The sequence below is a fragment of the Chiloscyllium plagiosum genome, unplaced genomic scaffold, assembly GCF_037043375.1.
Source record: "Chiloscyllium plagiosum isolate Xiang-an unplaced genomic scaffold, Cpla_swu_hap1 HiC_scaffold_1, whole genome shotgun sequence".
Classification (NCBI taxonomy): Eukaryota; Metazoa; Chordata; class Chondrichthyes; order Orectolobiformes; family Hemiscylliidae; genus Chiloscyllium; species Chiloscyllium plagiosum.
Window position 1 is genome coordinate 167,391,140 of NW_028270139.1, and position 22,145 is coordinate 167,413,284.

Here is a 22,145-nt window from a genome sequence, read left to right on the forward strand (position 1 = left end):
TGATTTGCAAATGGAGCAAATGTAATTTGAGAAAACGCTTTTCTCACACAGTGATTAGTTGGAGTATGGAATGCACTGCCTGAAAGTGTGACAGGGGTAGGTTCAGTTGAGGCATTCAAGAGTCTGTGAATGATATTTAAATAGAAATAATGTTCAGGATTTGGGGAATCAGCAGCAGATTGGTGACAAGTTAGAATGAGGTCAAAAAGTGTGGTGCTGGAAAAGCACAGCAGGTCAGGCAGTATTCGAGGAGCAGGAGAATCGATGTTTCATTAGGAATGTGGGTGGGGGAAAAGGGAGCTGATGGATAAATAGGACGGTGGGGGTGGGGTGCTGGAAAGGTGATAGGTAGATGCAGGTGGGAGGTGATGGTGATAGGTCGGAGGGGAGGGTGCAGCAGATAGGTGGGAAGGAAGGGGGACAAGTAGGATGGTTCAAGAGGGCAGTGCTGAGTTGGGAGGGGATAAGGTGGGGGGGCAGGGAAATAGGGAAACCGGTGAAGTCAACATTGATCCCGGAGGGTGGAGGGTCCCAAGGCGGAAGATGAGGCCATCTTCCTTTAGATGTCGAATGGCTTGGATTTGGCAGTGGAGGAGGCCCAGGAGTGGGAGGGGGAAGTTGAAGTGGTCAGCCACAGGGGGTGAGGTTATTTGGTACATGTGTCGCAGAGATGTTCTCAGAGACATTCCGTGAGTTGGCGTCCTGTCTCCCCAACGTAGAGGAGACCACATCGAGAGCTATGGACGCAGTAGATGAGGTGTTTGGATGTGCAAGGAAATCTCTGTCGGATATGGAAGGATCCTTTGGGGCCTTGGATGGAGGTGAGGTGGGAGGTGTGAGCATAGGTTTTACACCCCTTGCTGCAACAAGGGAAGGTGCCGGGAGTGGAGTGTGGGTTTTTGTTAGAGCCCCAGAGGCTGAGGGACAACCTGATAGAAGTATATAAAATATGAGCGGTATTGATAGGGTGGATGGTCAAAGTTTTTTTTCCCCAGGATGGTAATATCAAATACTAGGGGGCATAGGTCTAAGTTGAGAGGGGAAAGTTTAAAAGAGATGTGCGAGGCAGGTTTTTCACACAGTTTGCTAGGTATCTGGAACATGTTGCTATGGGAACTGGTAGACACAGATATGATAGCAATATTTAACAGACATTTAGCCAGACACATGAACAGGCAGGGAATAGAGGAAGGAGAAAGTGAGGACTGCAGATGCTGGAGATCAGAGTCAAAGAGTGTGGTGCTGGAAAAGCACAGCTAGTCAGGCAGCATCCGAGGAACAGGAGAATCGATGTTTCGGGCATATCAGGTCAGTAATGGACTGGGGGATATGAGAATGCACATGGGTTTAAAGATTTAGGGCATTTTTGATAATGACCAATGTTTAAATAAACTGGATCAAGGAATAAGATTCAGCTGCACAGACAATCCTTTGTAAACATAGTGTGGAACTGGGAATTCTTTGCTCAGCTCAGTGAAGGATTTGACAGGACACCATTCATGTACAGCTAAAATCTACTTTATTCAATTACAGCTACTCAAGCAATAACAGTTCACTATGTTAATTTCACATCATATCATGGAAATGCAACTGTAGTTCAGATTAAAGCATCACAGTAATGGCTGAAGGCAAATACACATACCAGAACAGTAAACATTGAGTTCTTGGTGCTTTTGTATTGAGGAGCTGGGCTTCAGTTTATACACCACGGTAACAGGAGAAGGCATTGGATGATTATTTTGATAAATATAACTGCAAAAATATTCTAAAAAGTGGGAGATTGGCAGTGGATAAAGCGCTCAAGGTGTAGATTTGATGGGCTGAATGACCTCCTCCTCTTCTGTAACATAGCTGTGATTCTGAGCTTTCAGTTTTAAATCATTTATTATTGTTGATACAATGACTGTAACCAAGTAAAAGTGTAAGTAGTTAGCCTCTGGTATTACTTCAAGGATCTGGAGTCTAACTTCTGAATCTTAACTATTCTTCTCCCTCCGTCTTTCCATGAATTCATGGTTATTGGACTGTTGGACTATAACCTGGTGTTATGTGATTTTTAAAATTAATTGATAATTAATGTTAAAAGTATTATTAATTACTTGAAGGCACTTACACATTTTTAGCCGAATGACTATCTTCACTGTTGTTGAGTTATTGTACTCAGTAATTAGCAGAGGACACAAAGTACACCTAGATTCTCATTAGAACACACAGTTAAAATGACAATTGTAAGCAGCGCTTTTTCATTATTTAAATTAATTCAAGACATGTCTCGTTATACGTTCTTCCAATTTCACTGTGAGTGCTGCCATCTCATCAAGGAATCAGCACTTTCCTGGTTCAAATCCCTTGCTCATCAGTTAACCCAATGTTAGTTCTGCTGTTTCTCCTTCTGTATGAAGATGATCCAAAGCTGTAATGGCCCCAGTGGTTTCTTGGGTTGTTTCACACAATTCTACTCAGATAATGGAGACATAAGGAGGAGCAAGTACTGTCAGGTTTCACTTATTATCCTCTTTATCGGACTCTACTTCTGCAGAAATTCCTTTCAGAGATTATTCTGCTGAGACATGACAGTCCAAGGATGTTCAGGCTGGGTGGACTGACCATGCTAATTTCCCCATAGTGCTCAGGGATGTGTACGTTTGGTGCATTAGTCAGGGGTAAATGTACCCCGCCCCCCTCTCATTTATCTCTCCACCCTTCAGGCTCTCTGCCTGTATTCCTGATGAAAGGCTTTTGCCCGAAACGTCGATTTTACTGCTCCTCGGATGCTGCCTGAACTGCTGTGCTTTTCCAGCACCATTCTAATCTAGTAAATGTAGAGTGATAGGGTCAGGGTGGGATACTGTTTGGAGGGTCTGTGTGAACTTGTTGGGCCAAATGGTCTATTTCCACATTGTAGGGATTCTATGATACTATGATTCTAAGATATGCTTCCCCTTACGAGAGAGTCTACGACCAGAGTCGTAATCTCAGAATGAGGGATTGCAAATGTAAGACAAGGATGTGGAGGCATTTTTTCTTTCAATGGGTCGTGAATCTGTGAAATTCTTTACTATAAAGGACACTCAAGCCTGGGTTATGAAGTATATTCAAAGCTGAGATAGATTTATTTTAATTACGATGGAGAAAAGGAAGGAAAGTGGAGTTGACAATTATCAACTCAATCATAATCCCATTTAATGATGGAGCAGACTCAATGGTCTGAATAGTCTACTTCTGCTCCAAGGTCTTATTGTCTAAGTCAGATACTGTGTGTGGATTTGTAGATTGTAGAGTTTCTGTGGAGGGAGAATTCAGATGGCACGAAGGTGCATTTCCTAGTGAAGTAATTTATCTTTGTGTTTGTTCTGTTGCAGTTCCTAAAGGAACTTGTTCCTGTCCCACTGTGACAATTTCCTTGTCTCTAGTTGTCAACAGAAGTAAAACCAACTCTGCCCATTAAGGTCATGCATCCTCTGGTTCTTCAGTTTCAGAGATAGAGGTTACAGGCAGAACTGACATAAATCATTGAATGCTCAGAATTAAAGCACCAAAACTGGCTATTCAGCCCATTCTGAACTAGAAATGGTTTCTAATCTGAAACTATCTACTCAGATTCCTGCCTCACATTGTACCTGCAGATGCCTGTTACTGCTTCAGTTTAAATATTTGTGAATCTTTTCAAATTCACTTATAAAAAATATGAATAATGTGGCTTTGCAGAGCCTGCAACATATTAACAATATTTAAGAATATAATTACACCGTGTAAGCTTTTCTTGGTAGAGATTCATAAGCAACTATCATTTCCCTACACTTTAGACTGATGCATTCAGAGCTATTTAATACATAACTGAGAAGAAACTGACCTGGAAGCTGATTGTGTGTCTGATATAGTGCTCCATTCTTAAGAAAGAGAATCAGGAATTGGCAGTGAGATTAAACCTTTCTTACAAATGTTGACGTGGCCAATCCACAATTTTAACATATTTCTCACCCTGTCCCTCAGTTACTCAGTCCATGTCACTCAATACCTTCTCCATGTCCCTCGGTCTCTCTCACCCTATCCCTCAACACTTTCTCTATACACCTTTCAATCCCTCTTCGTCATATCCCAAATTCCTGTTAGAAATATATCTGACTGTTTCTTGACCTAATTTCTAATGTCCTCTCCAGTTCCTTTCCCTAATAACATTCCATAACTTAATTATACTTAATAAAACGTGAGTGAAAACATTTCTCCTAAGTTTTAATTTAGCATTGTGGCATTTGAAATTTTACAGTAATGCATTTCTTGACATTTCCATATATACTCTCTAATTTCTGATTGATTTAAGGTGTTTGCATTGCTAAGATATTGAATAGGCTCCTACAGGGATTCGATATTTGTGTTATATGTTTTGTTCAGCTGCTTCTTTATTTCATCCCATCCAATGTCCCAGGATTTGCTAATTTCTGCACATTTTGCTCCATATCTCTCAGCAAATTTCTCATTGTAAGTATAAAAAACTTTTTTCCAGTAGGATGTTGCCTCTGCAGTGAGTTCCTTTTGAATAGTCCAGGATTTATAGTAATCATTGACTGTTTGGTAGTCCTTGTAGGGTACGTACTTACCATTTGTGTCACCATTGCAGAATTGTGCATTGGTTGCTACTGAAGCTGTACAAACATCCACCACAAGACGCTGGCTGTCTCTCCATCGAAAACTAGTTAATCCTTCAGGCCTGTGCTGTTTACTGAAATGCTGCTGGTGCTCAGGGCTCTCTGCATCACAGAAAACTCCACAGAAAGGGCATTTCTTTGTGCAACTGAATAAACCTTTAAAGAGTTCCTTATTTGGTTTTACAGATAATTCTTTCACCTTTGCTTCAACATTCCAGCCTGTCACCTCATGGAGGAGGAGCTTCTCTGCCTCTGCAATAGACAGTAGAACTGCTTCTGCAAATTTCTTGGCATTGCTGTCAGTCTGGAATAAAACAAATTTCAACTCCTCTTTGGGCATCGCAATTTTTGTTTTGAACTTATTAATAAACAGATCAAGGAAGCCCTGAACATTTCCAGAAATGTTCTGCTGTGATACATCTCTGACAAATTCAATGGCCTGTTGAGTGATTTCTTTGACAATTTCCTTAGCTAGATGTATAAATTTCATTTCTCCTTTAAATTGCATTTTGCAGTGTGCAATAACCTGCTTGTGAAGCCAGTTGGATGCAAAATTCTCAAGGTTATTAATATACTGGTAATATTCTTCGAAGCTGTTAGTTTGTTTTAAATAGATCAGAAGTGCGACAATGAAGTTATTGCGGAGTGTGTACTTCCCCTCAGGATCATTTTTTTTCATATCGTCCACTATTTTCAGGCTGAGGCTGTTGAGTGTGGCATCTCTGACAGCTGGCATAAAGCAGCATTTTACAAATCGTTCTGCTTGTTGCTGATTCTGATCCTGCTCCTTGTAAATCGCCATGAATAGTTCAAAGTATTGATCTTTTTTGCTTTCCAGCCGCTTCTGTGGATCATGTTTGTTGATAAATTTGGATTGCATTTCCATGAATCTTGGTGCAGCGTAGCCACACATGTGAAGTTTAAACTCTGCCCTGAAAATCTCACTCATTCTAAACTTTGAATCTGAATCATTATCGTTGATTTTTTTGTCTATGTTGTCCAAAAGTTCAATACAATATTTGATATCATAATCCATGTCCATTTTTGCAATGTTATTGATCTGTTCCCTACATTCAGTCTCAAGTGTATTTGATATCAGTCCTGCTTGTTCTAAATCTGATGGATTAATTGTACCAAGGTTTTTAATCAACCTCCACTTCGACACATTAATGTGTTTCTCCAGAATCTTAAAGGTTTGCTTCCCGTGCTTTGACAGGCATTTCTCTTTCAGACTTGCATTTATCACTCTTCCTTGTGTTTCCATGTCATCTCTCAGAAGATTTTCAATCTCGGCCTCAATGTTTTTTTTACTGCAGGGCTGATAGTTCAATTTAGAGAGCGTATCATGCCACATTCTTTCAAAGGCAGCTTTTAGTTCTTCATCATGTAACACTTGCTGAATTTCTTTACAATTTTGTAAAAGTTTCTTGACTTGTTCTTCAATCTTGTTGTTGAATTCTTCCCAGATAGTATCCACTTTCGATAATCCCACTTGCCTGTTGATAGTATCTTTACATTTCTGTAGTAAATTATCCTGGAGTTGTCTACATAACATGGAAATGCTTTGTTTGAATTGCTCCCTGTATTTCTCCATCAGCTGCACATTATCAGCACCACTTTCAAAATGTCGTTTTAGATTATTGAGTGTGTCCTGCTTTTTGTCATCAATCGTATTCCTGATCTCCAGTTCCAATTTTGGGAGCAGTTGGGTGAGATCACCATCTTCATTCTTTATTGTATTTTCAGTTTCACATGTGTAGGAATGTGCAAACTTGCGGAGATTCCATTCCCACTCTTTGTACTTCATGGAGAGCTGATTGTAAGCTTCAGCAACCAGACTATTCTGAAAACTGAAAATGAAGTTCTCATTTTTCACCTGCTCCCAAAGCCCAGGCATCCACTTGATAAAGTCTGGAATTGTTAAAGCTCTTTCAGATTTGCTACGTTTTACTAAACATTGAATGATGTGCTTCTTCAGCTCAAAGACTTGCTCACTGTAACCAGTATTAACTGCAGCCATTGGAGGAGTGCCATGCCACAGACTTGGGATGTACCAGTTGCTCTGATCAGCATCATACTCCATCACATCTGAGAATTTCATTTTGTCCACCTTCTCCAGTTTCGCTGCAGCCTCTACCATTTGATCCAGTTGTTCCAGCAGTTTTTGACGACTCCTCAGGTTCTGATCATATGCACACACATCTCCAACATTCTGGTGGATAAATTGGCAGCTTGGCCGCTTGCCAGTTAGTTTCATGCGGATTAAGGAATGCACAACAATCTGCAAAACATCTTTCATCTCGGTGGGGTTTTCCATCCCTATATTTACTAAAGTTAAATTGCTTAATCCAATGACAAATGTTGCTAGTTCATTATCATGCTCATAACTGTCTGTAAGGGTTGCGAGTTCTGGAGCTTTCAGGCCCTCAGTGTCAATCACCAGCATGAAATCGCAGCCAAGATCTTTTTTCAGTTGCCCTGTGACCTTGAGAAACTGCATGAAGGCTCCTCGTGTACATCTGCCACTACTCACAGCAAACTGCAAACTGAACATTGTATTTAGGAGTGTGGACTTCCCTGTACTCTGGACACCAAGCACTGTCACCACAAACACACGGGAAGCAGTGCCCACCTTCTTAGCTACTTCCTTCAGTACAGCAGTGACCCACTGAACCGGTATGTTGGAAACATCTCCATCAATGAGCTCCAGCGGGAACCCTTCCAGCAACAGTTCAGCTGCAACTATTGGTAACTCCAATATATTCCTGTTCATTTTTCTCTCGGAGCCAATATTACTTGCTGTCACTGAAATCTCATAAACCTGACCCAGTTCCCTCATGAAATGCTCAAGTCCAAGAGAACTATCAGACATTTTCTGATCCAAATCTTTCAGCTCACTTGTCTTCTGCTTTGAGTCTTTCAAAAAAGTTTTATAAGCGCTGCATAAGTTTGACATTATCTCCCTTGATTTACTGTCCAGATTGAACTTCAGCCATTGTAGGAAAAGCGCTCTCTCTTCTGCACAAGTTGAAATCAGTTCTGTAATGAATTGTTGCATCTCTTTCGACAAGTTCTGCTTGATCAGATCTCCTTGGATTTTTTTCTGCTTTTGCTCCAGCTCATACTTGTATACCTCTGTAGTCTTGTTCTTACGGAGTTTCATGCGAGACTTCTCTTTCTCAGCTTTAGACCAATCTTGCCAGGGCTTCCCATGGAAGGGTAACACCCTCTGTTTGTATTCAATAATGGCTTCAAGGTTAAGTCCTTCCAGTATTTTGGAGGCCAATTGTTTAGCATTTTGTATTTTGGGATGATGTTCATCGATTTGAATCCCACTTTCTCGTGCAATTTCAGCCATTTGCTCCAGGTTTAGAAAGGTCTTCTCTTTCTGAGTTAGAATCATTTGTTCAATTCTCGAACAAAGGTTTTCCACAAGCTTTGCATCATTTAAATTTGTCCGAACAATGCATTGTTGAGGTTTTAACTGTAGATCTTTGAACAGTTCCTTTGTTTGCTGTTGGGTTATCTTTTGCTGATTGCTGTGTGAGTTGATTATGAGAAAGAATTTGGCTGGTGACTGTGCAAGAGAAGTAAGGAATTTTCTTTCCTTTTCCCCAATGATATCAATGAATATAAAGAGAGCAGCAGAGACTTTAGCAAGAAACCGAGTGTTTCTCTGATAAATTTCAGCATCTCCTCGGAGGTTAATGAATGCTGCAGCCTCGGGGAATACGTCCAAATTCTTTTTGCCAGATGGAAGGTACCAGCTGATCTCGGCTAGTCCATCAGATATGTCACGTGGAACATGGCCACAGTCCATACCCGAGTGCAGGAAGATATTCTGTTGTTGCTGCTTCTGGCTCAAGGTGAAATTGAGAATTTTGGATTTGGAGATACTGCATCTTCCAATCCTGATGAAGGAAATGGTTGGCATGGCTGCAGTTACAATTGGCTCTTGCACAAAGCTGTTACTTGATATATGGGATTGTGGGCACCATTTTTTAACAATAGATCGCATTGCCCACAGGAGAAGGGTGCCACCAGGTTCATCTGTGGAATCCCTCTTCTTTTCTGTAGAATAATTATCCCTATATGGCTGCAGAAAGGGTAATGCAAACTGGCATAGAGACATCTTCAGCATTAGCTCCTGTTGTAGAAAGTAATCTGCACAAAGGAAGATAGTAGTAATGATATCTTGAGGATTAATCTCAGAAATCTCAGTTTCTTTTCCTTCAAAGAAACCATTGAAATCTTCATCAGCATCGATCTCACTTTCTGATTGTTGAGCAAGTGGCCATTCAAGGTTCCTTGCAACAGAATTGGCAGAGAGGACCTTTTGGAGGAAACGCAAAGGGACATCTTTTAACTCAGTCAGCTTACTGTCACTCAGTTTATCCCAGCTCATCTCCCGAGTGAAATTTAGGGATAGCTTATGAGGATAGTAATTTTGTAATCCCAAGTCATTCACAATTTGAGGTGGTGTCTCATTGTGGGATATGCCTGATTGCTCAGTCCACTCACAGAAAGAATCTGGGAGCTTGTTGATGTTCTTTTCTCTGTCATCACTGAATGTGAATCTTTCCAATGTTTCACTATATTCTGATGGTGTGTTTTCTTCCAGTCCATCTTTGTTGGCTGATAAATGTAGTAATGTTTCTTTTAGAAGTTCCATGTCAGATAAAAAGGTTCCATTCTGAGTCATCACTGCCTCACGGACTTGAAGCGATACTTCTTTGTCCATTTTTGCAAACATTGTTTCGAGTACTATTCTGGGATCTTTATATTCTGACTCAGTGACTCTGGCAGTCAGTGCTTTGAGGAGCAGGAAGGCTTGGCATTGTGCCTTCTGCATTGTCTCCATTTCATGCCTGAAGGTTTCGATTTGATCTAACTGAGAGATCAGGTATTTACAGCCATCCTCTGTTAGAGGCTGAATCAGTATTCCACTAGGTTGGTGGAATAGTGGGTGCAGAAGTGCAGTCAAGAGCAAAGATGTCTCTTGATCTTTACTTTGTTGTAGTTGAAACAATGATTTTCCCAGCTCACTGCAAACTTTACTTTGAAATTTGTTCCCAACATCTGGCCCCTGGAATATTTTCTCCAGTTTCTTAATGTATTCCTTTGCTTCCTCAAAACTGGAGAAGATTAATTCTTTCTCATCACTGATATTGTCAGTCAGTTGTTGCAAGATTGATGAGATGTTTGGAAAATCCAAGCTGTTTATTATTTCTTGAGGCTGCAGCAGATGTGCCAGTTGAACCTTTAGATAGATTTTATCCACACCCACAATTCTGTTCTCTGCAATGCATTTTAAAACTTTACTGAAGAATTCCTGAACGGGGCTTTTACAAATAAATTCACAATACCACAGTCTGTCTGTGTCTATCGGGAAGTGTTTTCCCAAAGAGGCTTTAATGTGTGCACACTGGGAAATGTTCCTAATACAGTCTGCAACAAACTCTGATTCTGAGATGGAGTTCCATTTGCTTACTTCCTGCACCAGATCTTGAATACTGGTATTAACTTCCGTCACTTTTCCAGTTTCTGTATCTTCAGCCTGTAATCCAGTTTTCCTTTCCCAGCATCTCTGCAAGCTTTCAGTTAGTAATTGATAATTGTCAAAGTCTGTCCTGTGGTTCTGTTGAATTACTTTCCAGACAGGAACTAGGCTGTGTACAGAGCCACGATCAATGACTCGCCAAGTGCTATCCTGTTTCTGTAAGCCTTTCTTCCAGTCTAGAAGCGATGATGCTTCAACAGGGCCACCGATCTTAGTAATGCGGACACTTATTTTATCCAATAGAGTCTTTTTGCAGGTAGAGTTAACGTTAGATTTAAAGTGAGACGCAGACGCTGAAACACTGGCACTGACGAAGCCTAACGCGCTAGTTTGTAAATCTGTGTTGACCAATGTTTTCATGACTTCTTCAGCATCTTCTTTCTCTTGGGTTTTCAATTTATCACTTTCTGTTTCTATCAAGTAATTTCCCCCAAAGTGAATATTGCTGCTGTTTACATGTGACCCGAATCGTTCCAGGAATTGCTCGCACAAAATATCTTTCACATGATCTGACTCCTGATAGCGCAGATTCATTTCAACATCTTTCAGAGAGTTGACAGCAGTTTCTGACAGTTTCAGATCCTTGCAGTTTAACTCAACACTGGCCATAGGTACAATGATCATCTTATAAAAAGAGACATATGTATTTTTTGTGCTGTTAGAACTGCTGCTGGAAGTGTTATGCTCTCCCTTAACATCCAGTTCAAAGCTCCAGAATTTAGTCTCAACACTGCTTCTGATACCAAGACCCAACTGTTCTACACACTTCTTAGAATTTTCGGCATGAGTGTGAGACGTGAAACTCTCAGTGTGTTCAGTAGGATTCATGGATGGACCCAATAGACAGCATGTCTTTGGGACTTCCAGCAGTCTTTCCCGCGTCTTTAACAGATCATTCACATTCTTACTGACAAAAATTCCTTTGAGTGCCAGTCCACCAGATGCCTTTTCAAGCAGCTGAGTTGCAGACCAGTAACCACATTCTGAAGTCTGTCCCATTTCCTTTTAAATAAATTTCCTTTTGATCAGAGGTGAAATTCGATTTCCAGAGATTCAGGATCCTGTCCTGTGCTTTATCACTGGTCTGACTTCCTGTCCTGTAATTTATTGTGAAATTGACCTGCTGCTCAACATTGCTTCCATGTCTGAGGTTTCTCTTTGGTGCACTTTGTAGGTTGCTCCTTTCCTCTTACCACACGTTCAGAACAATGAGACTTCAAGTGCTTGGGAATAGCTGTGGACATGTAACAATGGAACAATCAAAAATAACAGGCTGGACTGAATTGTCATTGAGAAGATCAGAAATACGTTAATATTTCATTGTTAGACGTGTGAGCCTGCTACTTGTTTATCCAGTCAAATGTAATATTTTCTGAATTGCTTCTAGTTAAAAAGATCCATAGGTGGCCATTTAAGTGTTACCCCTAAGGTATCATTCGAAACCCCGTTTCTCTATTCTCTCCCATTCAGATATCGTATAAATTTCCACATTGTTATGACACGGGAACAGCAAGCCAAACCAAATCAACCTCCCCCTCATTGGATTCACAACACAGTGAAATTCAAACATTCAAAGACACTCAAAATTATTCAATTGTTAGAGTTGACAAATTACACATTTTGGACAACAAGTTAAAAACTTAAACAAAAATTAACAAATTGTTACTAATATCTCAACTTCAACAGGACACAGACAAACTATAAAGAATCTAATTTTATCTATAGTTAACCCAATCTTCTTTGACAACTCTTACACCTGTAGTCAGACACAGTTAAGAGTTGAATTAGAAAAGAAAATAATTCTTATTTGCCAGTTCTGAAACCATTTCAATGATGAGTACTAGGTGTGCATGAAACCCTTGGAAGAGGGATTGAATTACAGGTAATGTGCATGGGATTGTATCTATTGCATGAATTCTGAAGTCACTAGTCAACGTATAGAGCTTTCACAGGACATGGGAGCTTTTATTTCTTACAGAATGGGATTCTTTTATCCAACAGGACCATAATAAATAGGGAAAGGAGGCTATTCCCCCCCCACCATGCCCCCCCCCCGCAAAACTGCCTGCTCTGTCATTCAATAGGATCACAACTGACCCAATATTCTTCACATCCACTTTCCTGTAACCTTTGAGTCCCCAACTGGTCAAGAATCTATTGCAGCCTTAAATATACACAAGGATTCTGCCCCCCACAGCTCTCTGAGGCAAACAGTTCTAAAGACAGTCAACCCTCTGAGAGAAGAAATTCCTCCTCATCTCAGTTCTAAGTAGGCACCAGTTTATTCTGAGACTGTGCTCCCTGGTCTTGGACTCTCCAATGAGGGGAAACGTCCTCTCGGCATTGACACTGTCAAGCCCCTTAAGAATCCTGTGTGTTTCAATGAGATCATTTCTCATTCCTCTAAACCCCAATGAGTAGAGACCCAACCTGTTTAGCCTTTGCTAATAAAACAATCCCTCCAAACCAGGATTATCCAAGTGAACATCCTTTGAAATGCCTCCAGTGAAACATTACCTTTCCCTAAAAAGGGGGACCTACTATTCCCGATCTGGTCTGACTAACAACTTGTACAGTTGCAGTCAGTCTTCCTCACTCTTATACCGCCTTGAAATAAGGACCAACATGCCAGTGGCCTTCCTGATTACCTCTTGCACCTTCATGTTTGCTTTCTGTGTTTTGTGCGCGAGTACCCCCAAAAACACTGTTGCAAATTTCTGTATTCTTCTCCATTTAAGTATTCTTTTGTTCTCCCTTTCAAAATGAACAACTTCACATTTTCTCACATTATATTCCATTTGCCAACCTTTTGCCCACTGACTTTTAACAATCAACATTTCTCTGTAAACTGTTTTCATTCCTTTTGCAACTTGCATTTCCACATATTTTTGTGTTGCCTGCCAATGTGACGACAGTACGTTCACATGCTCCAAGTCAATGGATGGAGATTGTAAACAACTGCACTCACAATGCAGGTCCCTGTGCAGCTCCACCAGCCACAGGTCACCAATGTGAAAAACAGCCCCTTATCCCCACTCATTGTTTCCTGCTCATTGACCAATTCATTATTCAGGTGGGTTTACTATCTGCAACATCATTGGCTCTTATGGTTTAACATGTTGTGAGGTACTTTGGTTGAATGCCTTGCGGAAGACCAAATACAACATATTTATTGGTTACCCTCAATCCATTTTGGTTGAGACTTCACCAAAATTTAATTAGTCAAGACACTATTTCCCATTCCATTCTGACTTTGCTGGATTAGATTTTGATTTTCCAAATGTTCGGATTTATTTCCTTAATATTTAAAGTCATAGACATATACAGCACAGAAACAGATCCTTTTGTCCAATCTGTCCATGCCGACCAGATATCCTAAATTAATCTAGTCCCATTAGCCAGCATTTAGCCATATCTCTAAACACTTCCTATTCATATATCCACCCAGATGCCTTTTAACTACTGTAATTGTACCAGCCTCCATCACTTCCTCTGGGAGCTCATTCTATGCACGCACCACCCTCTGTAAGGAAAAGTTGATGCTTTTAAATCTTTCCTCTCTCACCCTAAAGGGTGGTAATTAGCCGGGCTGGATTTGTCCTGTTTTTTGTGTACAGGACATACCTGGGCAAATTTTCCACATTCTCGGGTAGATACCAGTGTTGTAACTGTACTGGAAGAGATTGACTTGGGGAGCAGCAGGTTCTGGAGCACACATCTTCAATACTGTTGCCAGAAGGCCGGAAGCCTTTGCAGTATCTGTGATGCTGGGGACCACCAGAGAAGGCTGAGATGGATATGACTGAAGATTGTTACAAATGCATCAGTCTTATCTTTGCACTGATGTGCTGGGCTCCTCCATCATTAAGGATAGGGATATTTGTGGAACTGCCTCTTCCAGTGAGTTGTTTAATTGTCCACCACCATTCACAACTGGATGTGGAAGGACTGCAGAGCTTAGATCTGATCCGTTAGTTGTTGGGTTGCTCAGATCTATCATTTACTCTTTATGCTGTTTGGCACCAGGTAGATATCTCACCTTCAGGTATGCCCTCCTGCACTCTCCATTGAACCAGGGTTAATCCCCTGACTTGATGGTAATGGTTAAGTGGGGGACATGCTGGGCCATGAGATTGCAGATTGTGCTGGAGTACAATTCTGCTGCTGTTGATGACCCACAGCACTTATGGATGCCTAGTCTTGGGCTGCTGGATTTGTTCAAACTCTGTCCCATTTAGCACAATGATAGTGCCACCCAACACGAGGGAGGTTATTCTCAATGTGAAGGTGGGACTTCATCACCTCTGCTAGGTCTGTCCTGCCAGTGGCACAGAACATATCCAGGGATGGTAATGACAGCGTCTGGGGTGTTATCCATAAGGTATGAATCTGTAAGAATGATTATGTCAGGCTGTTGCTTGACTAGTCTGTGAGCAATGGTGGGCTTAAGATAATAAAAATAGAAAGGACAGATTGGGACAATTTTCATTGGAGTGTAGGAGGTTGACGGGTGACCTTATTCAGGTTTATTAAATCACAAGGACAGTGCGGTGGTCACGTTTACCAATACTGTCATAGTCAGATGGTTCTGCAGCTGGCAGATTAGTAAGGATGAGGTCAAGTATGTTTTTTCCTCTTGCAGGTTACTTCACCACCTTCTGCAGACCCAGTCTCGCAGTTATATCCTTTTGGACCTGACCAGCTCGATCTGTAATGCTATTGCCAAGCCACTCTTGGTGGTGGACATTGAAAACCCCCACCCAGAGAATATTGTGCACCCTTGCCACCCTCAGTGTTTCCTCCAAGTGTTGTTCAACATGGAGGAGTACTGACTCATCAGCTGAGCCAGTAAGAGGTTTCCTTGCCCACCTTTAACCTAAAGCCATGAGGCTTCATCGGGTCTGGAGTCAAGGACCCCCAGGGCAACTCCCTCCTGACTGTATCCCCCTGTGCTGTCACCTCTGCTAGGTCTGTCCTGCCAGTGGCACAGAACATATCCAGGGATGGTAATGACAGCGTCTGGGGTGTTATCCATAAGGTATGAATCTGTAAGAATGATTATGTCAGGCTGTTGCTTGACTAGTCTGTGAGCAATGGTGGGCTTAAGATAATAAAAATAGAAAGGACAGATTGGGACAATTTTCATTGGAGTGTAGGAGGTTGACGGGTGACCTTATTCAGGTTTATTAAATCATAAGGGTCATAGAAAAGGTGAATAACAAGCGTCTTTTCCCTAAGGTGGGGCGTTCACAACTGGGGGCTTATTTTTAAGGTGAAATTTAAAAGGCACACGCAGGGCAATGTTTCTGCACAGAGAGTGGTTCGTGTGTGGAGTGAACTGCCAGAGAAACTAATGGATGCAGGAACAGTTACAATGTCTAAAAGATGTTTGGCCATGCTTCTGAATAGGAAAGGTTTGGAGGGATATGGGTCAAACACAGGAATGTGGGGCTAGTTTAGTTTGGGAACATGATTGGCATGGGCTGGTTGGACCAAAGAGTCTGTTTCTGTGCTGTCTGATTATGACCTTCTCTGCGGCTGTAATACTGAAGTCTGCACTCTGTTCTGCTAACGTGATGTACTTGGTATGGTATGATCTGCCTGTAGAGCATGCAAAACAGCACCTTTCACCGTATCGACATACATGTGAGAATAATAAATCAAATTAAGTATATCTTCCACCTTAAGGACTGATTCAAAGCATCTGTTTAACTCCTCTGCCATCTCCATGTCCCTGAAAATTGTCTCACCAGCTTCATTTTCTAAAAGGACTATGTTTACTTTGACCTCTCTCTTCGTTTTTGTCAACATAAAGAAGCTCTTGTTGACAATTTTTATTCTCCTCACTGGTTTGCTCTTGTAGTTTACTCTCTATTATCTTTTTAGTCCTCCTTTCCTGGATTCTGAATTTATCCTCACTGTCATTCCTGTTAATCTATCCAACCAGTTCACTTTCGCTAACTCTATCCTCCTTTCATTGTAATTCCATTCATTTAACTTTAGTTTCTTATGCTCAAACAGAGGATTAAATTATATCATTACTTCTGAGGGGACCTTTCACTCTGAAACATGGTTCATTCCTCATTACTAGATCATAGATAGCCTGCTCCCTACTTGGCTCCCTTGCATATTGCTCGAGGAAGCTATCCCTGATTCACTATGAAGTTCTTGTCATTGATCCCCTTTCCAACTTGATTGGCCCAAGTAACTTGACGATTGGTAGCTCAGTGGGTAGCACTGCTGCCTCATAACACCAGGGATTTGGGTTTGATTCCAACCTCGGGCAACTGTCCGTGTGGAGTTTGCACATTCTCCCTGTGTCTGTGTGGGTTTCCTCCTGGTGCACCAGTTTCCTCCCACAGTCCAAAGATATATATGTTGGGTGAATTGGCCATTTTAAATTGCATGTGGTATTAAAGGATGTGTAGATTCGGTGTATTAGTTAGTGGAAACGTAGAGTAATAGTGTAGGGGAATGGGTCTGGGTGGGTTAGTGTAGACCTCTTCCGAGGGTTAGTGTAGACCTTTTAAAAATTCATTCATGGAATGAGGGCATCACTGACTAGGCCAGCATTTATTACCCATCCCTAATTACCCTGAGGGCAGGTAAGAGTCAACCACATCATTGTGGGTCTGGAGTCACATGTCGGCCAGACCAGGCAAAGATGGCAGTTTCCTTCCCGAAAGGGCATTAGTGAAACAGATGGGGTTTTTCCCCAACAATCAACAACGGAATCCTGGTCATCATAAACTTTTAACTCCAGATATTTATTGAATTCAAATTCCACCATCTGCAGTGGTGGGATTGGAATCCAGGTTCACAGAATATTACCTGAGCCTGTGCGTTAAGCGTCCAGTGATAATACCGCTAGGCCATTGCCTCCCCTGTTGGGCCAAATGGCCTGTTTCCACACTGTAGGGATTCTGTGATGAAAGTCATCCATAATTAGTGCTCTATTCTTTTCACATGCGTCTATTATTTATTTATTTATTGCCTTTTCCTACAAAGTGGCTACTGTTTGGGGTCTGTCCATTACTCCCACCAAAATGCTCTTTCCCTTTCTGTTTCTTACTTCCCCCCCAAATACACTCTCGATCATCCGAGCCAAGGTCATCTTTCACAATTGTTCTCATTTCATCTCTTATTTACAGTGCTGCCCCATCAACTTTTCCACCTCTTCTGTCTTTCAAAAAATCAAAATTATTGAATGTTAACTTCTTAGTTCTGATCACATACAACATAGAACGATACAGTGCAGGACTGGGCCTTTGGCCATGATGTTGTGCCAAACTAAATGCCAAAAGAATTATATTTAAATTTCATCATCTGTTGCAGCAACATTTGATGCAGGTATATTTGATGTGTCTTTGGATGAATAGTCTAGTGATAATACCATGAGGCTATTGCTTCTCTGGCTATCATATACTTTGATATATATGTTTGAAATGGGAACAGAGAGAGACCATTATCCATACTGACCACAACTTGTTATATATTTTCAACTGGACAAGACTCACTGCAGATGTTCACTGAAGATCCTTAGACAGCACCTTCCAAACCCTCGACCACTTCAATCTAGAAGGACATGGGCAGCAGATACATGGGAACACTACACCCTGTAAGTTTCCCTCCAAGCCATTCACCATTCTGACTTGGAAATATATCGCTTTTCCTTCATTGTCGCTGGGTCAAAATCCTGGAATTCCCTGTCACAATCATCTATCTTCTTCACCTCCTGCTGCATCTGCATGCTTACTTTCAGCAACCTGTGTCTCATTGCACCAATCCTTTCCCAATCAATAGTACATCCTGTGAAGAGCTGGAGTTGAAGCACTGAGCCCTGTGGTACCCCACTAGTTACTGCCTGTCACTCAGAAAAAAGGTCTGTTTTTCCAAATTCTTTTTTCTCCTGTCTGCCAATAAGTTCTCTATCCATGTCAGCACACTGCATCCCAATCCCATGCCCTTTAACTGCATGCTTACCTCTTATATGAGACCTTATCTTTTTTGAAAGTCCAAATAAACCACATTCATTGGTCCCTTCATCCATTCTTCTAGTTGGATCGTCAAAAAATTCCAGGAAATTTTCAAGCACAACTTCCCTTTTGTAAATTCATGCTGACTCTGTCCAATCCTGTCACTTCTAATAGATTCCAACATTCCCCTGCTGTTAATGAAAGTCCAACAGATCAGTCAATCCCTGTTCCCTCTCTCCCACCATCATAAATGATGGGGTGACATTAATGCTTCCTTTGGACCTGCAGTAACTATTCAGGAATCTTTACTCATCATCTCCCAGAATTCTAATGTGTTTTCTAACTCTGTGGAAGCCATTTTCTTGGTCATGGCTTCCCTCCCAGTTAAGGAATCATTTTGTTGAAGTGCCCCTCATCCAGAAGAACTATAGTGCTTGGCATGTAGCTGTGGAAGTCGAGAGTGTGGTGTTTATGCCTGAAACATGCATTCTCCTGCTCCTCGGATGCTGCCTGACCTGCTGTGCTTTTCCAGCACCACACTCTCGACTCAGATCTCCAGCATCTGCAATCCTCACTTTCTCCATGTAGCAGTGGGGGTGCTGTTTTGCAGCCTCCTGCACATAACTAAGCTCCTTTCTCACTAGGAGGTAATGGTAAAGTGTAGCTTATCTGTTCAAGGTGCCTCTGTTTGCCTGCTCAGTGTTTCCCAACTGTGAGCATTTTTTTTAGATTAGATTACTTACATGTGGAAACAGGCCCTTCGGCCCAACAAGTCCACCCCGACCCTCTGAAGAGCAACCCACCCAGACCCATTCCCCTACACTTACCCCTTCACCTAACACTACGGGCAATTTAGCATGGCCAGTTCACCCAACCTGCACATCTTTGGACTGTGGGAGGAAACCAGAGCACCCAGAGGAAACCCAAGCAGACACAGGGAGAATGTGCAATCTCCACACAGAAGTTACCCGAGGCAGGAATTGAACCCAGGTCTCTGGCACAGTGAGGCAGCAGTGTGCCACATTTTTTGAGCACGTAGCTTCGTTGCTCAAGCGTGCATAGCCCCATGAATTAGTTTATGATGTATTGCCAAGGTGTGTGGCTCCTCTAATAAAGGACATCTGTCCTACATTTGTTTTAGATCTGCACTGACCCTCTGAAGAATATCCTATCCCTGTAACACCATCCTGTTAGGTCAATTTAGCATGGACAATCCACCTAACCTGCACATCTTTAGACTGTGTGAGGAAACCCATGCAGACACGGAGGACATGCAAACTCCATACAGGCATCACCCGAGGGTGGAATTGAACCTGGGTTCCTGAGGGTGTAAGGCAGCAGTGCTAGCCTCTGTGGCACTCCATCAATTCAGTCACCATTTATTCATTCCCCATTATAACATTTCCTGTTTCTGCACATGATGGATCCACATTCATCTTAGAAAATATTTTCCTGTTACCCAAAGACTCTTATGCAGTTTTTTAAATATTGTCTCATTTAGATTTCCCCATTTATATTCAAATTTTGATTGATCAGTTTACTGGGCCTTCTTTGCTGAATTCAATATACATCATAATTATCAGCTTTAATACTAAATCCAACAACTTAATATGTATTCATTTAATCTGATATAATCCATAGCTTCCTTTGATAGCCGCCTCCTCCTCTCCCCTTTATTTCTCTCCCCCTCAATCCTCTCCTCTCTCCCTCTGTTGATCTATCTCTTCTCTCCCCATTCTCCATCTCCTCTCAGCTCTCCAGCCCCTTAAATGCTCTCCCCCATACCTTCCTCTCCCCTCCCTTCCTTCCTTTCTCTCTGTCCTCTGGCTTCCCTCTCTACGTGGGATGGAATGGGCAGAAAATTAAGGGAAACACAGGCATGGAGGTTGGGAAGTGGAGTGACACACAGGCCAGGAACACCAGCCCCCTCCCCGTCTCCCATTCCCATTCCCCATCCCCGGCACTCTCCCCATCTCCCCCTTCTTCACCCTGCTCTCCTCTTTGTTTTCTCCTCTCTGTCCCTATCCCTGTCCCTCCTCTCTCTCCTCCTCTCCCTCTTGCCCCTTCTCTCCCCTGCACACTGCCTCCTCTCTCTCCCAGCACCGCCTTTCTGTCCCCCTTTTCCCCACCTCTCTTCCATCTGCCCCTAATCTCTGTCCTTCCTCTCTCCACACACCCTCTAGCCCTCTGCTCCCAAAGGCTAAGTCGAATGCAGAAAGACCGAGACAGGGAAGAGGAGATCAGAAAAAGACCCTCAGACACAGTTGAGCACACACAGAAAGAGCAAGAGGAAGCAGCAGGAGAGATGAGACAGAGGGTGGATTGGAAATACAGAAATTGACAACAGAAAATGGTAAAGAACAAGATGCAGAATTACCCAATGATATCTGACCCGGATGATTCTTGATGTCGGAATGACCTTTTCATTGAGATGCATTTGGCTTTATATAAACAGGAGGACTTTCACTTTCTGTTTCTCCATGTCCAATCAGTAATGCCAGTGTATGAATAGATTACAACTGAGTTATATTCACAGAAATCATGTGATTAGTAAGAAGTCAATTGAATTCCGAAAATACTAAATAGTGAAGGGTTAAAGCATTCCGAAAATACTAAATAGTGAAGGGGTTAAAGCATTCCGAAAATACTAAATAGTGAAGGGTTAAAACATTCCGAAAATACTAAATAGTGAATGGGGTTAAAGCATTCCGAAAATACTAAATAGTGAAGGGTTAAGCATTCCGAAAATACTAAATAGTGAAGGGGTTAAAGCATTCCGAAAATACTAAATAGTGAATGGGGTTAAAACATTCCGAAAATACTAAATAGTGAAGGGTTAAAGCATTCCGAAAATACTAAATAGTGAAGGGGTTAAAGCATTCCGAAAATACTAAATAGTGAAGGTTTAAAACATTCCAAAAATACTAAATAGTGAAGGATTAAAGCATTCCGAAAATACTAAATAGTGAAGGGGTTAAAGCATTTCGAAAATACTAAATAGTGAAGGGATTAAAGCATTCCGAAAATACTAAATAGTGAAGGATTAAAGCATTCCGAAAATACTAAATAGTGAAGGGGTTGAAGCATTCCGAAAATACTAAATAGTGAAGGGTTAAAACATTCCGAAAATACTAAATAGTGAAGAGTTAAAGCAATCCGAAAATACTAAATAGTGAAGGGGTTAAAGCATTCCTAAAATACTAAATAGTGAAGGGTTAAAGCATTCTGAAAATACTAAATAGTGAACGGGTTAAAGCATTCCGAAAATACTAAATAGTGAAGGGTTAAGCATTCTGAAAATACTAAATAGTGAAGGGGTTAAAGCATTCCGAAAATACTAAATAGTGAAGGGTTAAAGCATTCCGAAAATACTAAATAGTGAAGGGGTTAAAGCATTCCGAAAATAGTAAATAGTGAAGGGTTAAAACATTCCAAAAATACTAAATAGTGAAGGATTAAAGCATTCCGAAAATACTAAATAGTGAAGGGGTTAAAGCATTTCGAAAATACTAAATAGTGAAGGGATTAAAGCATTCCGAAAATACTAAATAGTGAAGGATTAAAGCATTCCGAAAATATGAAATAGTGAAGGGGTTAAAGCATTCCGAAAATACTAAATAGTGAAGGGGTTAAAACATTGCAAAAATACGAGATAGTGAAGGATTAAAGCATACCGAAAATACTAAATAGTGAAGGGTTAAAACATTGCGAAAATACTAGATAGTGAAGGATTAAAGCATTCCGAAAATACTAGATAGTGAAGGGTTAAAACATTGCGAAAATACTAGATAGTGAAGGATTAAAACATTCCGAAAATACTAGATAGTGAAGGGTTAAAGCATTCCGAAAATACGAAATAGTGAAGGGTTAAAACATTGCGAAAATACTAGATAGTGAAGGATTAAAGCATTCCGAAAATACTAGATAGTGAAGGATTAAAGCATTCCGAAAATACTAAATAGT

The 22,145-nt window shown here is 41.3% G+C and overlaps 1 protein-coding gene across 2 annotated transcripts; it reads right to left on the bottom strand.

The window, feature by feature from the left end:
- Positions 1–1,502: 1,502 nt before the first annotated feature.
- Positions 1,503–20,831, bottom strand: LOC148152259 (interferon-induced very large GTPase 1-like). 2 transcript variants are annotated; one of them, XM_087992104.1, is made up of 2 exons: positions 20,560–20,831; positions 1,503–11,440 (listed from the first exon to the last, which is right to left on the bottom strand). In XM_087992104.1, the coding sequence occupies exon 2, from the start codon at positions 11,203–11,205 to the stop codon at positions 4,354–4,356; it is 6,852 nt and encodes a 2,283-aa protein (XP_087848230.1). In that variant the 5' UTR covers positions 11,206–11,440; positions 20,560–20,831; the 3' UTR covers positions 1,503–4,353. The 2 variants fall into 2 exon arrangements, with proteins under 2 accessions (XP_087848230.1, XP_087848228.1); XM_087992102.1 differs by lacking the exon at positions 20,560–20,831 and adding an exon at positions 17,038–17,130.
- Positions 20,832–22,145: the final 1,314 nt, after the last annotated feature.